The sequence below is a fragment of the Phycodurus eques genome, chromosome 1 (assembly GCF_024500275.1).
Source record: "Phycodurus eques isolate BA_2022a chromosome 1, UOR_Pequ_1.1, whole genome shotgun sequence".
In the NCBI taxonomy this organism is placed as follows: domain Eukaryota; kingdom Metazoa; phylum Chordata; class Actinopteri; order Syngnathiformes; family Syngnathidae; genus Phycodurus; species Phycodurus eques.
Window position 1 is genome coordinate 51,086,120 of NC_084525.1, and position 26,778 is coordinate 51,112,897.

At 42.2% G+C, this 26,778-nt stretch overlaps 1 protein-coding gene across 1 annotated transcript in view; it reads left to right on the forward strand.

Moving 5' to 3' along the window:
• grm7 (glutamate metabotropic receptor 7) overlaps positions 1 to 26,778 on the forward strand; it is a 116,271-nt gene that overhangs the window by 74,145 nt on the left and 15,348 nt on the right. The window contains exons 6-8 of the mRNA XM_061698372.1: positions 7,624 to 7,824; positions 15,406 to 15,545; positions 23,414 to 24,349. Coding sequence (XP_061554356.1) covers positions 7,624 to 7,824; positions 15,406 to 15,545; positions 23,414 to 24,349 — 1,277 coding nt within the window. The remainder of the gene's footprint in view (positions 1 to 7,623; positions 7,825 to 15,405; positions 15,546 to 23,413; positions 24,350 to 26,778) is intronic.

A 26,778-nucleotide genomic window follows, 5' to 3' on the forward strand; every position in this document is an offset into this window, starting at 1 on the left:
GCAGGCACCTGCATCACTATAACCCAAATGGAATTACAATACTAAATTATGTCACTTTTACTATGTCCAAAAGTATATTGTGAAAAATAAAGTTAGTAGCGACTTTTGCACAGTACTTTACATACTCATGAAGGCGAAGTAAGGAAGACTGTAAACCCTTGCTGCTGAGGAGTAATTTCCTTTGAAGTCACTCTGCTGAAAAGTTGATGATGAAAAGTGATGAACAAAGGCTTCCTTCAGAAGACAGGCTAATGAATGCATTAAAAACAATGCAAGGTTTTAATGCAACTTGAGAGGTGGCCTGGCTGGTCCACCAATATTACAGACCACTAATATTGATTTGGTGTTGTCATGGCAGTTACAGAAATGCTGCTATCATCATTATTAGGCAGTGTACCATTTATTATTCAGAAATGATTTTGAAGCTTCTAGTTAGTCATGAAATAGAGTGAATTAATGAAAACTTATGCCTCCTGGAAGCTGTGCTCTATACGTAGACCAGCAGACTGTTTGTTCCTTTGCTTCATTTAAGATATTCCTGTTGAATTTCCCAGGATGTGTCTGTCCTCTGCTTCATTAATATTTTGGTCATCGCCTGAGTACCTGTTTCCTAAACATTCGTCTTGAAGTTTTATTCCCTACGTCCCTTCATGACGGAGTCAGCTCAGTTTTGCAGGAGTCTACTTTATTTGGGTTTGAAATTACAGTGGAAATGACAGCAAGCAGAATGACTACTTATTATGCCCCCGTATTTGTTGTATTACGATCTTTGTGGTAGCTGTAATGGTAGTGTTGTGACGCATCCCCATATTACTTACACACAGGGTGCCAACATTTTGACAGGCATGGTGCTGCATTCATTATCTTTGTGGGTGATGCTGGTAATGTGGGACTCTGTATTAATCTTGCTCGCATACACATTGACGCTTATGCTAGTGTGACACAAATGATTGTTTGCCCAAGGATTTGGTTTCCTTTCCAATGTACTGTGTGATATATTTCATCATGTGTCAAAGATAAAAGATGCATGTCCACGCTGCGCACCCCACAAACCCTCCGTGAAATTATTGTAAATGACTTTCATTCATCCCTCGATCCAGCTAAGAATGCCTTTTATAACTGTGAAGGCCGTGCAACTGTATTTCTTCATTCTTCAAATCGTGTTTTATTTGTGAATGTCAAATCCAATACAGGAGGCTTGTGCATTCAAAGCCTGTGCATATAGGTCAACCTATGCTTATTTCTTTGATGCTTGTTGGCTGTAATATGTCAAGTTCTGAGTAATGGACTGAAATGTCAACACTGATTGTTTTTGACCTCCTTCCGTTAAACAAGTCTCCTGTTAAACGTGTGCTGTTAGCATCTCCCAACAAATGTGTGTACCTATGTACACACATGAGGCTTTATGTTTCATAGTCTCAGTGGTGAACTTTTTGTTTGGACCAGACGGACTATTATTTCATTCACAGCCAAGCCTCCCAGTTAAAATGGGTGTTTGACTACTATAGCCGTCTATGGCAGTGAATGTTAATACTATTGCACTCGTAGTCTTTGGGCCTGGTTTACTAACATTTGCACTTGCAAAAACGGGCACAAACATGATCGCTCACGCAAACAGTTGGAGATAGATGCTAATCGAGTAACGAGGCATACCCATGATTGCATCTGTCAAACAGGCAATATTGCTGCACAGTTCATTTTGCGCGTTCTGATTAATTTAGCACATTTCTTAAACCTGAGACAAATTGCGATGGCTGATTTGGCGTCATTAAATACTGCATCTTAAAGGTAGGCGGCACGGTGGATGACTGGTTAGAGCGTCAGCCTCACAGTTCTGAGGACCCGGGTTCAATCCCCGGCCCCGCCTGTGTGGAATTTGCATGTTCTCCCCGTGCCTGCGTGGGTTTTCTCCGGGCACTCCGGTTTCCTTCCACATCCCAAAAACATGCATTAATTGCAGACTCTAAATTGCCCGTAGGCATGACTGTGAGTGCGAATGGTTGTTTGTTTCTATGTGCCCTGCGATTGGCTGGCAACCAGTTCAGGGTGTACCCCGCCTCCTGCCCGATGACAGCTGGGATAGGCTCCAGCATGCCCGCGACCCTAGTGAGGAGAAGCGGCTCAGAAAATGGATCTTAAAGGTAGGTGCAAACCAACAAACAAAGTGTTGCTGGCTTTTACGATCATGTAAATATTTTTGAAATGCCAGAAACATAAATTAGAATGACATATATTGGATTAAGTAATGCCATCCCCTCCTTGAGCTGTCACCTTATCGTGGTGGAGGGGTTTGTGTGTCCCAATGATCCTAGGAGCTACGTTGTCTGGGGCTTTATGCCATGGCAAACAGGTCCTAGGTGAGGGACCAGACAAAGCACAGCTCCAAAAACCCCTATGATGACAAACAATTCAGGAAGACGTTTTCCCTTGCCCGGACGTGGGTCACCGGGGCCCCCCTCTGGAGCCAGGCCTGTCATGAACGGAACAGAGGATAGGACCAAAAATGCACGACTCCACTACAAATGGACAGTTTCAAAAAAGAGATGTTTGATATACGGGCAGAGGTCGGTAGACAGGCCGACAATCCGAAAAGGCAACAGTATCCAAAAACGTGAGGCAAAAAGGCAAGGTCGATAATTGGAACAGGGTCTAGTCTTACTGTGAGTCGGTGATGTGGAAACAAGGAATGCGACGACAAGTTACAACGAACTGGCGACTTGAAAGAATGAGACACGAGGTTAAATGCAAGGGGTAATTAGGGTGAACGAGGCACAGGTGGTGAAGATGCTCTCAGGAGCAGGTGTGTACGAGACAGGGAAAAGACAAAAACCAGAACACACACCCATGACAGTACCCCCCCCCCACCCCTTAACGGCCTGCCCCAGACGGCCCCTGAGCCCCAGGATGCACAACGTGGAAGTTCCGAACGAGTGAGTCATCCACGATAAACGCAGATGGCACCCATGAACGTTCCTTAGGCCCGTATCCTTCCCAGTCCACCAGATATTGAAACCCCCTCCAACGAGACGACAACAGCCACCTCACAGTGAAGACAGGGCCACCATCCATGAACCGGGGGGGACGCAGGGGCCTGGAAGGCGGGACCAGAGGGGACTCCCCGGCGGGCTTGAGCAGGCTGACGTGAAAAGCAGGGTGGACCCGCATTGACCTTGGGAGCCTAAACTTCATGGTGACAAGTGTTGTCACCGAGTTGATGATCTTTGTGATGGGGAAGGGCCCCATAAACCTGGGAGCGAGCTTCCTGGACTCCACCTTGAGTGGAATATGTTTGGTAGAGAGCCAAACTCGCTGACCCACTTTGTAGTTTGGGGCCGGTGTCCTTCTACGGTCACCTGCGGTCTTGTAGGACTGTCCTTGGGTCGCTCCCATGTCCTCCTGCAGCGTCTCACCAAGGTCAATGCAGCTGGAACCGTGGATTCTGGGGCTATGGCAGGAAACAGAGATGGTTGTTAACCATGCACAACGTGAAAAGGCGATAGACCAGTGGATGCAGAGGGGAGCAAATTGTGAGAAAACTCAACCCAAACCAGTTTCTAAGACCAGGATTGTGGCTCCTGTGCAGCGAGACATCGGAGCCCAGTCTCCAGGTCCTGGTTCAGCCTCTCTGTATGTCCGTTGGTTTCAGGATGAAACCCAGATGACAGACTGACGGTAGCACCTATGAGACTGCAAAACTCCTTCCAAAATCCCGAAATGAATTGGGGACACCTATCAGATACCACATTCTTGGGGAAACCATGAAACTTGAATACCTGGTATATCATTAACTCGGCAGTGTCTTTAGCTGAGGGGAGTTTCGGAAGTGCAATGAAGTGTGCCATCTTAGAGAACCTGTCCACGACTGTGAGAATGGTGGTATTTCCTTTAGAGGCCGGTAATCCCATCACATAGTCTACGGAGATGTCTGACCAAGGACGTTGTGGTATTGGCAGGGGTCGCAACTCCCCAGAAGGACGTTTACGAGAGGGATGAAGATGGCCGAATAATTCCGGCTGCCAGTGATTCATCCACATACTCCTTCATAGTGTTGTGTTCCGGCCCTGAAAGCGAGAACAACCTCCCTCGTGGAGGTGTGTTTCCAGGCAGCAAGTCAACTGCACAGTCATAAGGTCTGTGGGCTGGAAGGAATTTGGCCTTGGACTTGGAAAAAAACTCTTTATTGTCCTGGTAACAGGTTGGCACTTGAGATAAGTCAGGATCCCCTGATGGGCTCTGTGGATTTTCCTTTGAAACATATCCCTAAACAACACATGGAGGCTTGAAACAGTTCTGGGCCCAAGTGCTTTCCCATGACATAACATGCCCAGAGGACCAGTCAATGTGGGGTTATGTAATTTCAACCATGGGTTCCCTAAAATAAGGTCATGGCGTCAAAAATATGCAAACTAATGCGTTCCGAGTGAGAATCAGGAAATGTCAATGTGTGTGTTTGGGTGCGGTGAGTGATCTTGCCCATAAAACTGCCGTCTGCAGCATAGGTGTTGCGGTGTCGTTTTATTTGAAAGGTTCTAAGGTGCATCCGTCGAACGAGGAGGGAGTTGAGTAAGTTTGCGTCAGAATCAGAGTCAATTAATACAGGTGTATGAATTTCTTGATCAGGGAGCATAGTGTCACTTTAGAAAGAACCCGGGAAGGGTCTTCCTTAATGAAATTCAGACTCACCTCTCTCCCTTGCTTCTGGCACCCTGCGCTTGCCTTGTTGTAAGGTGACAAGGGAGCGAGCGGCCTCACGATCTGGTGTGGAAAACTGAAAAATTTGCTCCATAGTCTTTACAAAAAAAGCCCACGAATGAAACGCGGTGGAATTGCGGCTCCATTCAGCAGTATGGAGCCGCAAAAGCATGACCAGTCAGGTGGGAAATGACGAAAGCGATTTTTGCCCGCTCGGTGGGGAAGGCAGCTGCCTGCAACTCAAAGTTTGCACTGAGTGATGAACAGCGTAATAGTCCCAGAATCTCCAGAGAACCTCTCTGGTCGAGAGAGCTGTGGGCAGACAGCAGTGGAGGTGGCAGGTGGCTGCATAGTAACTGCTTCACATGAAAACGTTGGTTCAGTGGCGGTATTGGGTGTTGTGCCAACTGTTTCCTTCTTCTGAATCATTTTCATAAGAACTTCAAACTGTGAGGCCACCTGTCTTATCATATTGTCCTGATGTTCTAATAGTCCCTCTAGATGAAGGTGGAGGGCAGCAAGCTGCTCATCCTGCTTCGAGAGGCGTTGACCCTGCGCTTGAAGGGCTTTGCGCACGGGATCTGAGTCTGCTGGGTACATGTTATGGCCAGTTCGTTCTGTCATGAACGGAACAGAGGATTGATGTGGTTCTGTTCGCTTCATCAAGCGGTGATCTCCAATTCTCACTGGAGCGGTTCGCAACCGAGTGTGAAGCAGCTGGGATGAGAATCAGCATCTCCTAATCTGAGACCATGGTCCTCAGTCGGAAAAGGGTGGTGTGCCCTCTCCAGTTCGGGGATGAGATCCTGCCCCAAGTGGAGGAGTTCAAGTATCTTGGGGCCTTGTTCACGAGTGAGGGAAGAATGGAACGGGAGATCGACAGGCGGATCGGTGCAGCGTCTGCAGTGATGCGGACTTTGTATCGGTCCGTTGTAGTGAAGAAGGAACTCACCCGAAAGGCGAAGCTTTCGATTTACCGGTCGATCTACGTTCCTACCTTCACCGTTGGTCACTGTGGGTCGTGACCGAAAGAACAAGATCCCGGATACAAGCGGTCGAAATGAGTTTTCCTCCGCATGGACACACACCCTATCTCCCTTAGAGATAGGGTGAGAAGCTCGGTCATCTGGGAGGATCTCAGAGTCGAGCCGCTGCTCCTCCACATCAAGAGGAGCCAGATGAGGTGGCTGGGGCATCTGATTCGGATGCCTCCTGGACGCCTCCCTGCTGAGGTGTTCCTGGCACATCCCACTGGTCGGAGACCCAGGACACGCTGGAGAGACTACGTCTCTTGGCTGGCCTGGGAACGCCTCTGGATCCCTTCGGAAGAGCTGGATGAAATGGCTGCTAAAGCTAATGCCCCTGCGACACGACCTCAGATAAACGGTAGAAAATGGATGAATGGATGGATGGTAATGCCGTTTTGTAATTTCTGAATAATCAAAGGGCTGACCTGGAGCCAGTCACAGAAAGGAGTCATGCCTTATCACTTATGACACAACTCCTTTCAATTCTACATTTTTGGGTCTGGGTCATTTGAGCCACTAAGAACTAGAGTAAGATGGCTTCATTTTTCTAATTCAAAGAGAAAAGGCACTTTTAAAACGAGTATTAGTCAAAATCAAGGTTTAGTTTTAACATATAGGGGCCAGTCCTTTCAAGCACTCAGCACTTTGGGTACCGGTGCATCTGGATATTAGCATAAGTGAATGTTAATCATAATTTTTCATCAGATATTGACAGATTTGACAGATGGTCTTAGACCACTGTTGTACTGAACTTTTAGTGGCAGCCATTGGACAGGGGCCATAAAAATGAGTTGCAATACTTTAGTGCTCAGTGACTCATTTGATATCAGCACACTGTGACAAATGGTGCTGGCCTCTTCCAGAGCAATCTTTTGGAGTGTGCGGTCCCAAGTTTTGAATTCAATGTTCCACAGGCTGGGCACATACATTCAATGACAAAACGTGGCTTTTATGCAGTTACTAGCTTCTCGCAAATTAATGGTGAGATACATTTCTCTTTTGTAACAACAGTTTGTTTTTCCACTCCCACTTTAACTTCCAATTCCATCATTTCAAAATTCATGTTTCACTTTCAGTTCTCTCCCAAATTTTCCATGTTAAAAAACATCGCTGCATTAAAACCCTCTTTTAAATATGGCGGTCTCCACCGGGTTTACACTTGTTGCCAACCACGTGTAAATCAACATGCAATTTAGCACCCGTTATTTGGGATCTCAATAAACATCGCAATCTTAGTAGATCGTCCACTAACAGCCCATGTAATCTGTCAGAGTCAACGCGCTTTTTAGGACCCACTATTTGGGATCTTAGGAACTCAGGCCCTTTATGTTGATATCGTTTCCGTTCTATCACTGGAATCACTACATCTTCCAACACTGAGAGTGAAAAAGACAGCACAAATGTGGTCGCTAGAAGAATCCAGCAGCAGGTTGTACATTACATATTCATGCTGTGTATGAGCAGCAGGAGGCAAAACCTTTACAGCAACCCATAGTGAAAGGGCAGTGCACTGTGAGAAGGATGTAAAAGAACATGAAGCCAGTGCAGAGAAGTGTGTCTCTAAAGTTCATGGTGATTTTTATTACCTTGTGGATGGGACCAATGAGGCCCATTGTTAGCAGCACATTACTATGTAGAACAACACATTAATGTGATCTGCTGGTTTGGTAACAAACAGCACAGCCCGATATTTGGCAGTTTCTGCATCTTTTTATTTATTTACTCTGCCGCACTGTCCCTTTTAGGTGTAATTCCCTTAAAATCAGAGATTAGCTAGCTGCCAGCACATGATAAATAGAGGAAGGAATTGAGGAATAAATTGGAAGCGGAGACGATAGTGAGAGCTGACGTAACGTCTAATGGTTTGTGCTGCATTGACTAGCTCTTAGTCCTCTTCCCACAGGACAAGAACGCATCGGGATTGACTCCAAGTATGAACAGGAAGGGAAAGTGCAGTTTGTGATTGATGCGGTGTACGCCATGGCCCACGCGCTGCATAATATGCAGAGGGACTTGTGTCCCGACCATCCTGGCGTCTGTCCACAGATGGAGTCTGCTGAAGGAAAAACTTTTCTCAAGTACATCCGGAATTCCAACTTCAACGGTGAGTAGGACTTTCAAGGACATCATTGATGGAGGCACCAGACATTTTAAGTGAGGCAAGCAGTTGCCAAGTAAAAATACATAGTACACAGTGCTTTGACCTTTGTGACGGTACTGAATACTTGATGAAATACTGCCATGAAAAATACATGATCACAACCTGTTTTTGTTGAAAAAAGTTAACTTTCACGCTTCTTCATATTTATTTACTGAATGCTAAATATGCAACCCAACATAGCCAGTGGAAAATAGATGAAGGGATTGATTGATTGATGTATGAATTAAATATGTTGGGGGGGAAACGCCCATCAGCCTGAATATTCGCAGAAGGGGTCATCACACTTTTTTGTTAATTAAAATAAAGTTTTCATGTCCTTGTAAAGGTGCACTTTATTAATGCAGGAGCTTGGAGGCATTACCAAGATGGCTAACAAGACTTTACAAGAAAAGTTTAACAACAACAATTATAAAGCCTTATTGTGGAGTGACGATTTTTAAATTTTAATTTTAATTTAACATGATACAAAAAAATTTACGATAATCGTCTATACTATTGGTGGACCAGCCAAAACCTCTAATGTCAAGTCATGTTCGCACTGACTTCCTATTCTTGTTCACTATTCAAACAGTCTTATGGGGTTGGCTTGCATGTTCCTATTTCATACAAATATTCGTTGGCTTTGGGGCACAAATGATTATTCCACAAATTCTTCCTAGCAACAGCCGTGCCTGATAATTAAAAGTGTATGACAGTTGTGAAGGTTCTTTTCATAAATTATGCATGTGACGGTGTTGTTCAGTGTACAAAGTGAAACTGTAATGAAAATAAAGTATTGTAATTTAGCTTGGGGATTCAATATTTTGTTTATATAAAAATGCCAGCGCAGACAGTATTTATTTCCCTACATGATCTTAAAATGTTTTATTTGGTTTTGATGTGTATCTATTGGCTTAGCTTCTGACCTTTCTTAGTGACCAAATGCTTCAGCACTCCCTCAAGCAAAAACCTCAAATTATCCCTTAATTGTACGCTGAAGAATGTAGCCTTTACAATGTGAAAACTGAAGGCTCTTTAAGGTATACTTCTTGAACACATCCACACTTAAATCTAACTCAAGCTATAGCATACTTAAGGATAAACATTAAAAAAAAAAATATTTTTTTTTTAAAAAGACTAGACCATCCTAATTAATGAATCCATACTCTGTGATCAGCTCATGAATATTCATGAACCAAATTTTTGACTACTTGATTACGTCTCAGGAAGACATCGAGCAGCTCAAAATTGGTAATTGCTAAACACCTTAAGGTCCCCTCCACTTAAAAAGAGTCTTGCCTTCATGTTCTAACATGAGGCCTCAGCATAGCAAATTATGTTTGTGTCGTTGTTCACATTCATCTGCCATGTTTTTTTTTTCATCGCTGTACTCATCTTCCAATGCAAGATGTCTACCTCCAAGAAAAATTTGTGATATCAATGCAAATGTAGGTTACACTCATGCTCCTTAATATAACGTTCTCAAATTAAATGTGCAGTCTGTAAACAGAAAATTAAATTTTCTGAGAAAGCATGGACTTCATTAGCATTATAATAGATTCTACAGTTTTGATGAAAGAGGAGGTGGAGATATGTTTTAATTTTCAAGTGTGTGTGTGTGGGGGGGGGGGGGGGATTTTTATGGAATTCCATTATCAGCCCTAATTATAAAACATAGAATTTTAGTGGTCCAGAAGAGGCCTTTGAACATTGATAATCACTTTTTATTAACGTATTCCACACGCCCTTCGCTCCTTCCAATAGCTCACCAGTCATCTCGGCAAAATTCAAGATACAGTATGTATGAGACAGGAGGGCATGTACTTTTTGATGGTATTAACAGTATTAAATAGTAATGCTCTATACCAGTATTTTCAGACAGAGTAATGAGTACAAATACTTACTACATTTGAGTACTCACCGATACGAAAATGTGTTTTATTCTAATCAAATGTTTTGGTAAGAACACAAAACACAAACTTTTCTTTCTTTTTGGCAGAAGTTTCACTCCAATGTAACCCCTTAACGCTTGTTATTCCAGACATTTTAAATTCAAATTGCATATTTTGCCACACATTTCACTTCAATAAAGCCTGTAACACAAGCTATTTCAGTTATGTGGTGACTTGGTCTGAACACTTGGGGTCACTATGAGAAAGGAGCACATACAGTAGATAAGAGACAAAGACAAAATAGCAGACGGCGCCTCCATCGCCGCACAGGAGGAGTTGATCATCCATTTTGCAGAGCAGAAATTTGCAGTCCCTTCAAAATATTGTCATCCGTGTCCCTGAAGTATTTCCACATGGCTGACATGGATCCTATACGAGTAATATGACAGTCAGGTGAAGCGGTGTGTGGTATCGGAGCATTTTTACGAGTACAGACGAACAGTATCGGCAACAATTCCGATACTAGTATTGGTACATCCCTAGTCTAAACACAAATGAGTAAAAATCTAATTGCAAATGTAATAATGTAGGCAGGTCTCTGAAAAATTGGTTTCATTAAAGTATTTCAATAGCTCCAGCTCTGTGCAATATTTTGGGATTATTTTATGTTTTCTGGGTTTGCTCACTCTTGATCCTCTGCATTATTTAGGCCAGTACAGAAAGTGATGTACTTAACAATTAATGTCAGTGGCTATTAATGACATGTGCACTGCAGGGCAACAGTGCGCGGAAGAAGGGAGCCAAATGGAAGACGAGTTTGAGACAAGAGAGACTTGTGTCTTTACAGATGCGCTGGAATGTCAGACGATGATCATTAAGAGGCTCATCTGAAGAACATAGTGTCCTTAGAAAACGGCTGAGGACTTTAAAAAAAAATAATAATATATATATATATATATATTGTGTGTGTGTGTGTGTGTGTGAATTATTTTGCCCAAACTGCCCTACTTTCAGAAGTGTACACAGCAGCTCAACTGTGCCTCGTATTAAAATAACTCTCCCCAATGACATATGTTATGTGGGATATGTGCGGGGAGAATAATGTTCACAGCATGAACTAAATACAGAGCAGTATGTACTGAAAATCGGATCCTCTCTCTGATTACAACAATGAATACTAACTGAATAGCAAAATAAACGTAAATTAGATCATTAGATCACTATTAGAATCCCATAATTTCTATACTGCTTCTATTATTGCATGGAGCTGTAATCTCTCCCAGCCGACCTGGGAATCACAGCGACATTGTGAATGGGGCCATTAAACGTGACTTGACTCTCCACTCCAGCTGCAGGACGGACTGCTATGTGAACCACTGCACTACCAATGAGCACAAACTGTTACCGTGAAATCAAATTGGAAATCGTTTCTGGCATTCACTACCTAGAGACTACTGCGTTGAGGTACTTCACGTAACGTCTTTGTCTTCAGACGGCCCTTGTTGCGGCAGCTCCTTTTTCTTTCTAAGTAATATAAAGCTAGAAAATGTCAAAAAAAAGCAAAACACATCCTTTGACGCTCATTATATGGACTGATGTCTCGTGTAACGTCGTGCATGACTGCAATGTTTTGTTTCACTTCATTTACTTTTTATATCTGAATTGGACAACCTCTTTAACTTACAGATCTTCCACTGTAGTCACTGATTAGCGGATTAATCACGAGTCTGTTTAAATCTAAATTAGCAATCATTGTCATCCTATATTGAAGTATCCAAGGTCAGAGCTTTTCACTTACTGGAGACCAGATTTATTCATTAAAAATATATCTTTGTTCATCTATCAGTGCCAGGGATGTATAGTGAAAGGCAAAAAAAATAAATGTTCTTCCATTAGATTACCAAGAATATTTCTTATTTCTACTCAAAAATCTCACAACTCATCTGATTACACTTAAAATAAGACTTATCACATAAAAAAGTCAATTGTTTTTAGACAATTTTCACTTGTTTCACGCTCATTTTTACTTGAAAGAAGTAGAAAAAAAATGTCCATCTTTTTTTCTTTTTATTATTATATACTGAATATTTTTTCTACTTCTTTCTATTAATTAATCTATTAATCTATTTAATTCTATTTAATTCTACGAATTAAAATAGGACTCATCCCGTAAAAAGTAATTTGTTTTGAGGCCATTTTTACTTGTTTCATGCTCATTTTTACTTGAAAGAAGTAGAAAAAAATTTCCATCTTTTTTTCTTTTTATTATTATATACTGAATATTTTTTCTACTTCTTTCAAGTAAAAATGAGCATGAAACAAGTAAAAATGGCCTCAAAACAAATTACTTTTTACGGGATGAGTCCTATTTTAATTCGTTTTGACTGGAATTAGAATTAGAGTAACTAGAGTTTCATTCATACAACAGACTACGTCATGATGTCCTGCGAGTATGTCGGCTTTGTGTTCAATTAAACAGGCCTAAACTTCACAATAAGGAGAGTAAACTGAGACAAGATCATCATTATTTCAGTTGGCTAGTCATACTTTTTGTGACATTTCTGTTTGATGGTGAGCCGTGAGATTTTTCTTACGTAAAAACAGGTGCCGTGGCTCAATAAGGTCGGTAGGCTGGGAAACACTGCTTAGATTCATAGTTGGTTTCCATGTGTGCATGGGTCCAGCCGAACCTTTTCGAACACTGTTAATTGCGTCTTTTTGTGTGTGTCTGATTTTACAATTTGTTTCGAGATGCACTTCATCATTCATTGTCATTCAAGCAGTCCAATTCCTCTTCAAAGGTGTGAAGACAAACTTGTGTCAGGGAGATAAAGGCTACAAAGCCTCCAACGCTGTCGCTATGGCAGCAGTGCACTGCTTCAGAGGCGAGATGAGGGAGAGAGACCGTCTTGTGTGCAGCATTTCGGTGGCCATTATCAAAGTGAAGATACGTTAAATTGATTGAGCGTCTGTTGTCCAATCTCAGTAACCATCCGGGCACATTTAATGGATTTGCGCTAGGCCAAAATCATTCAGCTCAGAATGACAAAGCCGAGACAAGGTCCTCTCCGTCTTCTTTCTTGTGCCTCTCGTTCGATCTGTGGTGCTTTTACAGTCTCAACCCAACAAGTGAAGGAAGGCGCTTATTGTTGCGGTTTTGTGCATTTAGCCCATAACCTGGTGCTGATGTATATTTTAGAGTGAAGGAGTGCAAACTTCCTTTTGTTTATATCCCCACTGCGCCCGAGTCACAGAGCTGAGGAGTGAGAGGCAGGGAGAAAAAAAGGCGAGAATAATGATGCGAGAAAAACACAGCAGTGGATCCTCGGTCCACCCACACTGCTCAGCGCAGCAGAGCAGCTGTGCACTTTTGTTCAATCTTATTTCAGAGCCACATGCAAATACATAAATCTTTCATCGTAGATGACACTCTTGCTCAGGAGTCGAGGAAGAGGGTTTTGCTCCATTGAAATTTCAGTCAATAGAAAATTGTGAGCAATTTTTAATACCTTTTTTATCAGCAGGCACAGAAAAGCCACTTAATTATTTGCTGTAAAGCTGGAGCGCGCCAAGTTTCTGATCGCTCGAGTCACATTCCTGACTGACTTTGTGTGTTTGCGCATTTGTGCGTGTTCGACTGTTCTGCTGCTGCGCTCAGAACCGATGTGACTCCTGTCACACATTTACTGACAGTAGTCCGTATCTTTCCTACATCTTTCCACGCTGTTTTAACAAGTCTATTTTGGTGGAGCACAGGAGATATGAAAGTGATTGACACCCACTGAATTTGTTTGTTTGTTGGACGTATTATCCTGATTTTCTAAACCATTTTTGGTTACACAAATGGGAATATCCACATGTATATTTGTAAAGCAGTGGAACCCTGTGATATCTTAACAGTGTTTATTAAATTAATTTCGTCATAAGGTGCCTTTGAGACTTCTGCATTTCATCCTCACAAATGTTTTTTTTAATGTGTGAGCTTGCTGAAAACGTGCATTTTTGGGGGGTTTCATTTTGCCATTGTATAGTGAGCAGAGCAGTGTGGGCCATGCCAAAATCATGTTCAGCCAATGAAAAACATGGTAGAAAAGGAGAAAAACATTTTATGATCTTTCTCATTGTTCTTGTATGTGTGCAAACGTTTGGCCAAATGAAGATTTCGAGTTTTATTATTCTGCTTCATTTTCGTGGTGACTGAGTGATTCTGATGACGACACCAAAGGCGCAATAAATATTTAAAAAATGAATATATTGTACTGTTGTATCGTCATACTAAAAGTAACAGTGTCTGTAATGTAATACATTACCTCATTTTCTGGGGTTAAATTCAAATTTAGTGCGTTGAGACAGTTTTAAAAAAATATATATTAGAGTGTGGATTCTTATGCAAATGAGGGGGGGGGGCATTGCAACCTCCGCCCCAAAAAAATCTGTTGTTTTGTTTCCAGTCTATTAGGAACCTCGACGGCTTGTTGTTTCACCAGAAACATATTTCCCTCACAACTCTTGTCTTGTTTTGTTTTACAAGGGTCTTTTTGGCAGAAACTTTTGTAGACTGTTCAATGACAAATGTCCTTGGAATGAAAACTGGAGGGAGACAAAATTCCCCTCTGGCTTAAAACGGTGGAAAAGGTGCTATGGCCTCTCAAAGCCACAAGCTGCGTTGTTGATAAAAAGACAACATGCTCCACAAAAGTGTTTTGGGACATATGCGTTTGGTCCTTTCCCTGCACTTTTTATAGCCAGAGCTATTAAAGTTCTTAATTCCCGAGCCAAGTGTCATCAGACTCCCGCTGTCCTAGTTAAAAAATACTATCTCCATTTGTGCTTATGGCCCACTAAACACAGTGCCAAGGTGACTGATCCTGTCCACGTGTAGCTCTTTTTTTTTTTTTTTCATCTTTCCTCAGTCTGAGACCTTAAAACGGCCTAGTCAACAATTTAGACCTTATGTTTCAAATGAAGCACAACCCTTTTCATCTGAACGCTGTCCCACGTTCACCTCTGCAGGGAGGATGTCCTTTGAGGACACGCACAAACATGTACAATACACAGCAAAAAAATAAAATAAATAAAAATACAAGGATGCGTTGTCCTCGTGACGTTAATTAGTGCAATCTTCAGGATTCTGCTTGAAACAGGCTGTTACGCACTGAGAGCAGATGGAGGCCATATGACGCTTTGGCTGACCCGTTTATTCTGCCTCCATATCCTGTTGTTGTCTGCTGTGTGAATCCCATGCATCACCTTTAACCTGAGGTGCGCACACATCTTTTTAACCACGGTCAATGTTCACTGTTAGACAGCGACTGAGAACCAACAAATGTAATGAAACCACCTATCGGAGGAGGAAATCTATTTCTCCTGTGGCCTTTGTGCAGTCCCGCGTGCTGAATAGGAAGCAGGTGAGCTGCCGCAGTAGCGGTCAGTGGGGAGATGGCGTTCTTTGCTTCCGATTATGGTGGAGTGCTGGATGTAGGTCATGATGGTGTTTAGAGGTTACAACTAGATGAAATTCGAGCATTTTTGTCCATGTAAGCTACCACACAGCGAGAGAAAAAGGGTTACAAGTTCATGTTTTTTTGGTTTTTTTTCCAAACCAATGCGACATTCCGTCACACCAATGGCCACCTTTTCTCTCTCTGTACAGGCAGTGCCGCCACCCCGGTTGTCTTTAATAGGAACGGTGATGCTCCAGGACGCTATGACTTGTTCCAGTTCCAGATGACCAACTCCTCCATCCCAGAGTATAAGGCGATCGGACAGTGGGTGGAGAGCCTCCAGCTCAGGGTACGACTATTTCCCGATAACACTTGCACACATACAAATGTGAAAAAAATACAAATACCTTTATCCTTTAAAATTTTCCCCATTGTTTTGGTGAAAATAACTTCAAGTACATTCGAAAAATATTCACATCTTGTTGCAAATTTTGTTGCAAATCATATGACCAATCAGAAATTTTTAACAAACAATTATTTCAACAGTATTATGAATCAGTGAGCGTGCACCATTCAGTTATCCGTCTGTTGCGATTGTATACATAAAAATACAAGCTGTGGCAGTGCATGGAAAAAAATAAAAAGGTGACACCAAAGCAACCTCTTTTGAACTGAAACTTTCGACTGAAATTTTAATATTCAGTGTCTTAAAATATTTCTACAGGAGGTATTTATCGCCACAGAATTGTGGTGTGAAGGTGTTCCTGAAACTTGGCATCGTTTGGCCTTCATAATTGCATCAAATGTCATTTAAGTGTTGTCAGTCAGCCCTCCAGTGGACAAAATTAGAAAAAAACTGTTGCTTTTGTTGAAAAATAGTAGTGAATGTGTTCTCCATCCCCACGGGCCTGATTGTACCCCCTGATGGGCCAGTTCTGGCCCATGGGCCGTACCTTTGACACACCTAACTGACCGTATGAGTGACCCAACTTACGAGAAAGAGGCTTCAAGCTGTTTAATGCCACTCCCAGTTGTAGTTTACTGTCAAACTAAACAAAACAAAGAAAAACTTAAGCAAATTACACGTGTATTTTAAACACTGACACAACTTTGCCTTAAGAATGGCAGCTAGCTTAATGCTAACACACAATTCAAAACACCATACAAGGGCTAAGAAATGGCATTGGTAGTTAGGTTGTTATAATCCTACAAGTGATGGCTATTTGAACACACAAACAAAATAACAATTGCCAACAGGTATATATATACTTTGCCAGTTATGAAATTCTTCGTATGTATCTGTCAGTATTATACTGCCCCCTGGTGGCCAAGGCGCACACACCCGAAATGAGCGCAAGAGCTGAAACGGATTCATGGCATTTCCATTCATTTCAATGACGAAAGATGATTTGAGATACGAGTGTTACAAGCGTGGTCAAGGAATGACTTCAAACTCACCAGTGAAAGCACCGCTTTATAAAGATTATTTTTCCTTTCCTGCTGCATGTTGGAGATATGCCTTGGTGAGGAAAGTTTGTCTTTTGGCAAACTGAAGTATCTTTTTGTGAAATGGAAGGACATTGTTTGCATCTTAAATAAAACAAGAGCTCAGATGCAAATGTCTTTTACTTTCACTCTAATTGATGTGCAGAAGTGCCCTGTTTTTCTATTAAAAGACAAAAGGGAAGTTCCACTCGCTGGCAGCAGAGAAGACAGATGTCTCACGCGCGCGCTCACACACATACACAGACACACACACACACACATTTGTGTTTTCATCTCCTAAGAGACACAACTTGGACTTCAACTGACATCCTGGAAATTAGCTGGTAATGTGGTTTGATATGGAATTAGGTAAATACAGTACATGAACGGTACATAGATATGGAAATCATGGCAGTGTAGACCTCTGCCAAGGCCGAACAATATTGCCAGAAAGTGTTTTTGTTTGTTTGTTTATAATTCAATTACAATGTCTGACTGTCACGTGCCAAATGCCTAGGACTGTAAATGCTGTTTAAATCCCAAAATACATACAACTACCTTTTTTTTTTTTTTTTTTTTTTTTTTTTTTTTTGTGTCCACCAGTGCTAGGCCAAGAGTCATCAATGTCACTGTCCTGGCCAGAGCTTGTGGCTGATGTCGTTAACTTAAATCCTTCCTCATGTAGCAGCTTGTGCAATACTTGAATGTAAGAGAAGCAGAGCCAAATGTGCAAGAGATGGTAGTCATATACACAGAAAAGGGTTGTACTGTAGCTAAAAGTTAAAAACAATAAAATGAATTAAAAAAACAGCTGATCTCTAGCCCTGTATGTGGTGGTAAGGTATACAGTATTTTAAACTGGTTTCCCACCGCCAAACAAATAAGAGGAATATGAAGAAAACTTGTTGACCACCCTCAGTGGGTCAAGTCACAATGGTAAATGAGCGTATGAATATAAAACTCTACTTACTGTAAGTACCTTGATCCAAATCTGCACCATTATTATTATGTATTATTTTTGTGGAAGTGGATGAACTAGTTTTTGTGTAATCCTGTCAACATATAAACAAACGTGTTTGGTAGCATATTTTCCAATTTAACCATTTGTAAATAACAAGAATTGGTGATATAAGCAGTTTAACTGTGTAAAATCTTGACTGCTTTTGCCAAGCAACTTATTGTGTAGTCTAAAAATGATTTTTTTTTTTACCATATCAATTTTATTACCATGTCAATCTAAAATGCCCATGGACCTGCTGGCTAAATTATGTTAGCAATGGGACTGTTCTTTAACCAATATGATTTTTCAAATTTACCTCACAGGGCCAGCTAGCTGGCCCACAATAACATCAGCATTTTTACTAATGTGTTTTTATTTGTTTTTTTTAATGTTCTTAAATAAACACTGATTCTGAAGAGTTCCAGATTATGTACATGGCACAGATGTGTGCTTTTCCAGAATAAGAAGTATTGTCAAACATACAAGGAATTTGTCTCCGGTCGTTGGATCCACTCAAGTAGGACAGCTCCCAAGCCACTACACCAAAATATACATTTAGGACATCAACACAAAAGTACAGAGAGCCATTAAGCAATATCAAGTGTCCAGTTGTGCAGCAATACTGATACATCAACAAATGATGCAGAGAATCATGAAACAATATAAAAATGTTCAGAACAGTAATACTGATCAACAACAGTTATGCAAATGATGCAGAGTGACAGGGCTACAACAATGAATACAGCAGTAATGGCACTACGGAGATGTGCAAAAGTGTCACTAGGAAATTATGAGTCAACTGATTTAAGACGTTAATGGCAAGGGAAAACAAACGACTGGAATGTCTGCTGGTTTTCATCGGTCGCCAGCGTCTACCTATCGAACAATGCACACTGAAACAAACCAGTTTTTGCAATCTATTTGTGGTTCCTATTACAACGTGATACTGGTGGTATTAAGAGGTGAATTAAGTTGATATGCCCCCAAATAAAGCCCAGGTAGCAAATGCACGGGCCAACATTGATAAAACCTCTTTGTCAGCAGTTTTAAGTCCAAATTGGGTAGCAAATTGTTAGCTCTGTGTTATATTCTTTGAGATCTGCAAACTTTGCAATAGAAAACGTTCTAGAAATGTTCTGGCGGTACCCAAACATCTGTCTACTTGGGGTTGAGTCGACGAGTCAATTCGTCAACTTTATCACTGCGCAATGATGATTGTAACTTGGAGTCATTTACAAGGCGGACGCCTCCAAGAAAGCAACCGGTGGTGTGTCGGCACAGCGAGCTAGCCGCGGCGCCTCAAGCGGGTGGAAATATTTTACTAAAAGGAAACCAGTAGCTCAATTATTTGCGAAATATGCAAGTCTATATAAGTGCTGTGTGAACGCCCATCTGAAAGGGGATCCGCGAATGCTAGCTGATGAACAACCGAAATCCTCAGGTCCGCCATCAGCGATTTCACCAAACGCCTGTCAAAAGACATTCGACATTATACTGTAGTGTCTTCTTAGATGACAAAACGAAGACAAGCGTTGGTTAATCAATAATCTCTTTATTGTGAAAATGAACGGTTAATGTCTCCAACTACAGACAAGCAGAAACTTGGTTAGATCGTCTTCCTCCTGGCAGTCACCTCGACTCACCCATTCAATCACAAATAACACTCAGACACCTCCACTGTCTCACAGACAGTCAGATCTTATAAAACTACAACAACAATCTACGGAACACAACTGCCGGTTTGCTGCAATACATATTTGCAAAATATTCCCTCCTCCTGTAATTTTTTGTGAATTATATACAGTGAAACTTCGATATATTGGACTAATAGAGGGGAAGGGGTCGTCTGTTAATTTGAAGCACTTTTGTTGTTGCCTAAAACATCCAGTACAATACAAAATTATTGTAAATAAATGTAAAAAAAAAAAAAGTTGACCTAAACTTACATTGAGACATCGTTGTGATTGTCTAGCACTGCCGCGAATGAAGTGCCGTGATCGCTGTTGCTTGGGAGGGCTGATAATGACGTGCTGGTGGAAGAAAGTGGTTGTGCCATGGTGACGATTCAGTCGCCTTCATGAGCCGTGAGGTTAGCGTGTTTCCTTTTCCCACCTCCGTTGGAGAGAGAAGGGCTTGTTAAAAAGAACAACAACAACAACCGTAGCCTGTACTGTACCAACATCAGTATAAAATGTTCGAGATATGAGACATGAGCGCTTGAGTACACAAACGCCATAGATATGACTTGTTAGATATGACACGTCCCTTTTGAGCCGCATGCCTATGGCGACGCTAAACTAACGTCCATGCATTGCTTTTGATTGGAATGTCGCACCTGCCAAAATGGCCGTCAAGTAGGCACGTCAGTTAGCCAGATCATGTTGGAAATACGGGTACCAGTCACTTCCTGTCGATTGAGCCTGTAAACAACAGTGGCCAATTTTTGAACTAATGGACTCTTTAAGCTGCAAAGGGACCATTTTGAGTTTCAACCGGACACTATTTTCTGTCCATTAAATCCGACGGCTGTTGTTTCCGGGTCCATTAAATTGAGGTTACAGTGTACTACTATTACTGTTGTTTTTCGTGAATTGGTGTTATAGTTTTACAAGTTCCGACTGTCTGTGAGGCCATGAAAGTATCCAAATGTGATTGGATGAGCGAGTGTCTGAATGTGATTGGATGAACAAGTCGGGGCCTCGGGGGCCAACACAACCGAGGACGGTGGCAAACACGAGTGAGCGAGCGAGCTTGTGTTTGGAGGCAAAAGCGCATACAGCAGGTTGACAACTGTGAAAAATATCAATGGCATCGTCGATCAATCGACATCGCTTCGACAATCATCGAGTACTAAAAATCTGAAGTCGTTCAATCCCTACTGTCTACCTGTAACCTGCACAATGACGATAAAATTGAAGCCAATCTGGTTGCTTACAAGTAGGATGACAAAAGCAAGACTTATTATTACTGTTGTGATAGTTTTTTGTTTTTTTTGCAAAGCAGCAATGAGTCTCCTTCTGCTGTACAGGTTGGAGGATGCTACGAAGGAAGAGAGTGGGAGGAAGATGCCTTTAATCTAAGTGTCAGTCTTTATCAGTTCAGTGTTTGGTAACAAAGGGCAGCAAAACATGTCTCCCATGTTGAGAACAGACTTCTAAATATGCACTTGCCACTCCTCAGTTGTTTTGCTGCACATTTTACTGAACACGATGACACTTAAAATCTATGATCACATATCAGATGGAATTGAATATTCTCCCCACATAAATCAACCAGATAAAACTTGTTAGATGTCACTGCTGTGTAAAATAAGATTAGACTTTATGTAATGTGCTTATTTTCCATGTATCCCAAAGATAACTGTTGGAGGAAATGTAATTTTATGGGATCTTAAAATATCTTTCCTTCACCTCAAAAGACCTCTATGGTCAGATATGAGTGCAGTGGGGCAGAGACAGCTGCCGTGCAAAATGTTCGTCGGTGCTCACGGACACAACGCAAGAATTGACTTGAGTGATTCATGTGGACCATAAAGAACCAGATTTTTTCATTATTTTTTTTCCCCCTCAAAGCAAACTAAGCCGAAATGTCGTATCACCGCATAACTGAGATTACAAACAACACGACATTTACATACAGATGAGATAACATTTGCATAATTGTTGTCTGGGTCACAAGAATTAAATTTAACTCAATGCATTTGAGAGCACAGGTGGAATAACTTCTGGTGACGGATATTTGTGGCTGTTTTACAGCAATTACAAACTATGTTGTTGCAGTGCAATTATATTTCAGTGCGATTAAAAACATACACTTTGTGATGCTTTTCCAATCGGATGACAGCTCAGAATAACTGTCAAATTACACGCTGTAGCGAAAACACTAATGAGAAGTACAACAGCCATGAGAGTCCAAGGTGTCAACATTATTGCTTCTGGTCTCCATGGCAACAGAGCTGTTGGGCTCATTAATGTTTTCACAAAGTGTGTAATCAGGAGGTTTTCCAGCGAGCACCCTTCATTGTCCAAATGACAAATGGCACGTCGTTGCCCTCAGATAAATGGCAGATGATAATCTAGCCGGACACCAAAGAAGCGACACATTTGTCATGCAGGCGCACACAACACACACTGTACATGTTGTTGATGGTGTTAAGGGGTTGGCAAAAGTACTGCACTTTAGCAACAATTTATTGTCTGTTGGCACATTTTTGGGGAGCTGAGCTTAGTTGTAATCATGTTTCATGAGAGTTTAAGGCATCTGTTCTCTTTTTATGATCATACGATCCTATACTTGAATGAACTAAAACTGTCCGAGACATTTTTACCATGTCTCAGATACATACAGTACTCCATGAGTATCTACTGTATGATACCATTACTAGGGTTCGTAGGAATGAATGAATGAAAATGCCATTAATTTATTTCAGCCCCACAGTGTGCTCCTTTTATTGTGTGTTCCTTGGCCACCAGGGGGCAATATAATACAGGCCTTGAGAGACACACAAAGAAGAATTTCACAACTGACGTAGTGAACGTCAATAACAATATTAGTCGTTTTTTGTCCCCACAGAGAATAAAGAATTCATACCTGTGAGTATTGTCATATTGTCTGTCGACATATTCAAATATCTGTTGCTTAAACATCATGACTATCAATGCTTTCGTTAGCTCATCTATGGTGTTTTGCTTTGTCTGTTAGCATCAAGCTAGCCGGCTTTCGTATAAGGCAAAGTTATGAAGTTGTTTTAAATACACGTGTAATTCTAATAAACAGCATGAAGCCTCTTCTTCTTTTTTTATTGAAAGAATTGTTCACTGTCTTCCAAACCGCTGCTTGTGAAGTGAGTTCAAAGCAAAAAATCAGCCAACCGACGGCTCGCGTATTGAAAAACTTGGAAGTCGGAGCACTTGTCAGTCAAGACACGACTGTGTATTACTGTATGTCGCCTTGTTTCTTATTTGTTCATCATATGATATGTGTATATATATATATATATATATATATATAATATCTGGGTGTCACTGTTCAATTCCAGTCCATTTTTAGTCAGGTTTATTCCCACATGCCACAGCTCTGCTTTACTTTTAATCTCGTAATACTCTTGCAACCAGTGAAACTTTGGAGCAAGTATACTCTCACTATAAATGAGCAACTCATCTCAAAGCGCCGTCAAAGTAAGTTTACGATCATACATTTTTTAAATCACCCTGACCAGATAAAATAACCCTTTTTCATTGTGTTTTCGACTTTTAGAGTTTAGATAATGGCCTCTCTGGTTAGAATTAAAAAAAAAAAGCGCTGCGCCAGCTCTGCAAAGACTAAAGAAGACATTTGCAACCCTTCATATTTCACACCTCACTTGCTCCTTTATTAGAACAGGTTTATGGCATTTCTCATTATTTTTTATCTAATGAACAAAAGTACTCTGTTGCCATGGTTATCACGATTAACATTGAGTACAAGAGAAGTCTCTTGGCTGTGGTGCAATAGAAACAGATGCTACTTTTGCCCTGTACTAATGATGAGTTATGTAAGTCATGAAGAATCACGGTGGTGGTTGTGGGTTCGAATCTTAAATCTGGCCTTTCTGTGCAGAGTTGACTGCTCTTCCTCTGCTTGTGTGGGTTCTATGTCTTAAATTTTTTACTTTCTGTGGGTGTCTCGGCCGGGTCTCGATGCATTTGCTGTTCATGTCTAACCGTCTTATCCTGTTTCATTCACCCTTGCAGCTGGAGGAGCTTCAGTGGCACAACGGGGAGCAGGAGGTGCCCATCTCGGTGTGCAGTCTGCCATGTAAGACTGGCGAGAGAAAGAAGAGGGTCAAAGGGATGCCGTGCTGCTGGCACTGTGAGCTCTGTGACGGATACCAGTACCAGTATGACGAAACCTCCTGCAAACTGTGCGTGTACAACATGAGGCCCAACCCCAACAGGACTGCCTGTCAGGCCATTCCTATCACCAAACTGGAGTGGCACTCCCCCTGGGCCGTCATCCCCGTCTTCCTGGCCATGTTGGGCATCATCGCCACCATTTTCGTCATGGCCACGTTCGTTCGCTACAACGACACGCCCATCGTGCGCGCCTCTGGCCGAGAGCTGAGCTACGTGCTCCTGACCGGCATCTTCCTGTGCTACATCATCACCTTCCTCATGATCGCCAAGCCCGACGTAGGCGTGTGCGCCTTCAGGAGGATCTTCCTGGGTCTGGGCATGTGCATCAGCTATGCAGCGCTGCTCACCAAGACCAACCGCATCTACCGGATCTTCGAGCAAGGCAAGCAGACGGTCACGGCCCCGCGCTTCATCAGCCCCACCTCGCAGATCGCCATAACTTCCAGTCTGATCTGCGTGCAGCTGCTGGGCGTGCTGGTGTGGTTCGCCGTGGACCCTCCCAACACCATTATTGACTATGATGAGCAGAAAACAATTAACCCCATGTTGGCCCGTGGCGTGCTCAAGTGCGACATCACAGACCTCCAGATCATCTGCTCGCTGGGCTACAGCATCCTGCTGATGGTGACCTGCACCATCTACGCCATAAAGACGAGAGATGTTCCCGAAGACTTCAACGAAGCCAAGCCCATCGGCTTCACCATGTACACCACCTGCATAGTCTGGCTGGCTTTCATCCCCATTTTCTTTGGCACGGCCCAGTCTGCTGAGAAGGTGAGTCATTGACTCTCCTCTGTCTGTGTCACTGCCCTTTGCTTTGTCTCACTGTCTCCTTCAACTCATATATTCCCAGTCAGCCCTTCAGCCCTCTTTTTATCTTGTTTGAACACACACGCACACACACACATGCATATTTCTGAGACACAGTATGATAAACAGCACTCGCAGAGCACCTCGCACACTCATTTCACCACTGTATAACTTATGGGCTCATTTGCGTTTGAGTTCTCCTCGCGCCGTTTTGCATGGGAACACACACTTGCCCAAACGCAGACAAAAATAAGCACACGGAGGCGGAGGAGGGGTTGCTGTTAGGGACCAGAATCTCAAAATGCCCGAGGAGTGATGCGAATGGGGTGTCGGCTGCTCCAGATGCCATTATCTCAGCTCTCACGCCGAGGGCTGCGTTTATACTATTATGCAGCATTCTGGGAAGGCAGACAAGCAGGTGTAGGAAGAGGAGGATGAGGAACAAGTAGAGAAGGAAGGCAGGGAGGAAGTTGGGGGGGGGGGTAAACAGAAGTTTGTTTCGACACATTCCATCTCTTGACAGCTGCACTCTAGCCAACGAAACCATTTGACATTGTACGCTCCCGGAGTTGATTGAGAATATGACATTTTGACCTTCTGTACGAGTGACTGCTTATCTGGTCGCCAGCCGCTGGAATACAGATGCATTCATCATGAGATGTGCGTGTTGCTCGCCGACATTTGTGCACAAAACAGAGTGGAGGGAAAGTTTTCCCTTGGCAGAATATCAATGCTGACAGGAAAGTGTTACTTATGGCGAACCTTTGGAGAACCGTGCCACTTGATAGCTGTCCTACTGAGCAACTGCTTGAGATGGATCAGAAACTGATTTTCCTCATCTCAATTTGGCGCTGATTTCATAGACGAATTACACCCTCAGCAGCGATTAGGAGTTCATTATGTTTCTCACAGAGAGTAGCGAGGCACTAATGTGTTTTCCTTTCCTCTTATGCAGTTAACTCCTCCTTTGCCTGTCAGTTCACACCACAGAGTTCTAGTTTAATGGCCTCTGTGGCTGGATGTCTTGCTTGCTCCCTGGTCGCAGATAGTGAGAAGTGCCTTTGCATGTCCTGTAAGCAGCCACTGCAGCAGCAGCAGCAGCAGTGTAGTTAAGGAGCTGCGCTACCTTATTCATTTTTCACCTCTTGCCAATGTTTTCAGCACAAGCAAGCATATTCTTTTTTGGAACTGTAGGTCTTAAAATACAGTGGTGCAACTTGCGGGTTTTGTGAGCAGTTGTTCGACCGTTTTTTTGTTTGTTTTTTGCTTCAACTTGCGAGCACTTTGGCAAGTAGTGAATAATTATTCAAAAAAGAGGCTTGAAGCTGTATATTGTCACTCACAGTTGAAGTTTACTGTCGAACTAAACATAAAACTAACGCAGTTGCACTTTGTGTATTAAAATAAACACATAGCTTACCCTTTTAGTTTGCTCGCTTTTCTAATGCTAATTAGCATTTATATTGCAGTGCTATAACCCTTTAAGCAATGAATTGAACACAAACAGCGCAGCAAGATATGTAGAAAGACCTAACAGTACTCATAGTCATATATTTTTTATCCTCTGCAATGAATGACTAATATGAGTGCTGTACTGATGAGATGCCTCCAGGTACACCAGAAAGAGCAGCACAATGGCCATTCAATTGATGCACTGTGACAAAAAAATTTTTTTAATTATTTTTAATTTGATGATGTTACCATGTATGTTTTTATAAAGCACGATATCACGGAATGAATTAAACTTGTACTTGTATCTCAAGGCACCACTGTAATAAAAATGAGAAGAAGAAAAAACAGCATGCATGTGCAATGACTGCATGGAGCTGACTTACATTCAGGAAATATTGCTCGTTTTTTTTCGTGGAATCTGTCATGGAAATGAAATGAGCTGTTATGGGGAAAAAATAAAGAATGAGAAATGAAATATTTACAGATTACACAAGATAACATGATGTCCGTCTGCTGTGTACAGTGGTATTGTCCACAGCACATTTGATGTCCTTATTTTCCACACCTACGACAGCTCCCTTTTTTGCTCCCCGCCTTTGTTTGCCTCATTTAAACTCAAGTCATGTGAATACAGCAACAAATGATCAGAGCGCATCCCTCCCTCCCCCTTCCGTGCACCTGCTACTCAGCACATTCAGCTAATGATGCTGAGAATCACCAGCATCCCAAATCAGCTGACTCATGACTTTTGGCAGAAATAAAACTCCAGGCCTGGATTTCAGAAACTTTGGTCAACAACAATATCGGCGACTATCCTGGTAAAATACAATAAAAAAGCCCCAAAATTGTGAAAAGGGCTTAGAGCTGAGTCGGTGAAGTACAGTAAATGTAAGATGCTGTGCGTTCAGTGCGATGATTCTCCTCATCTTTGACCACAGAAC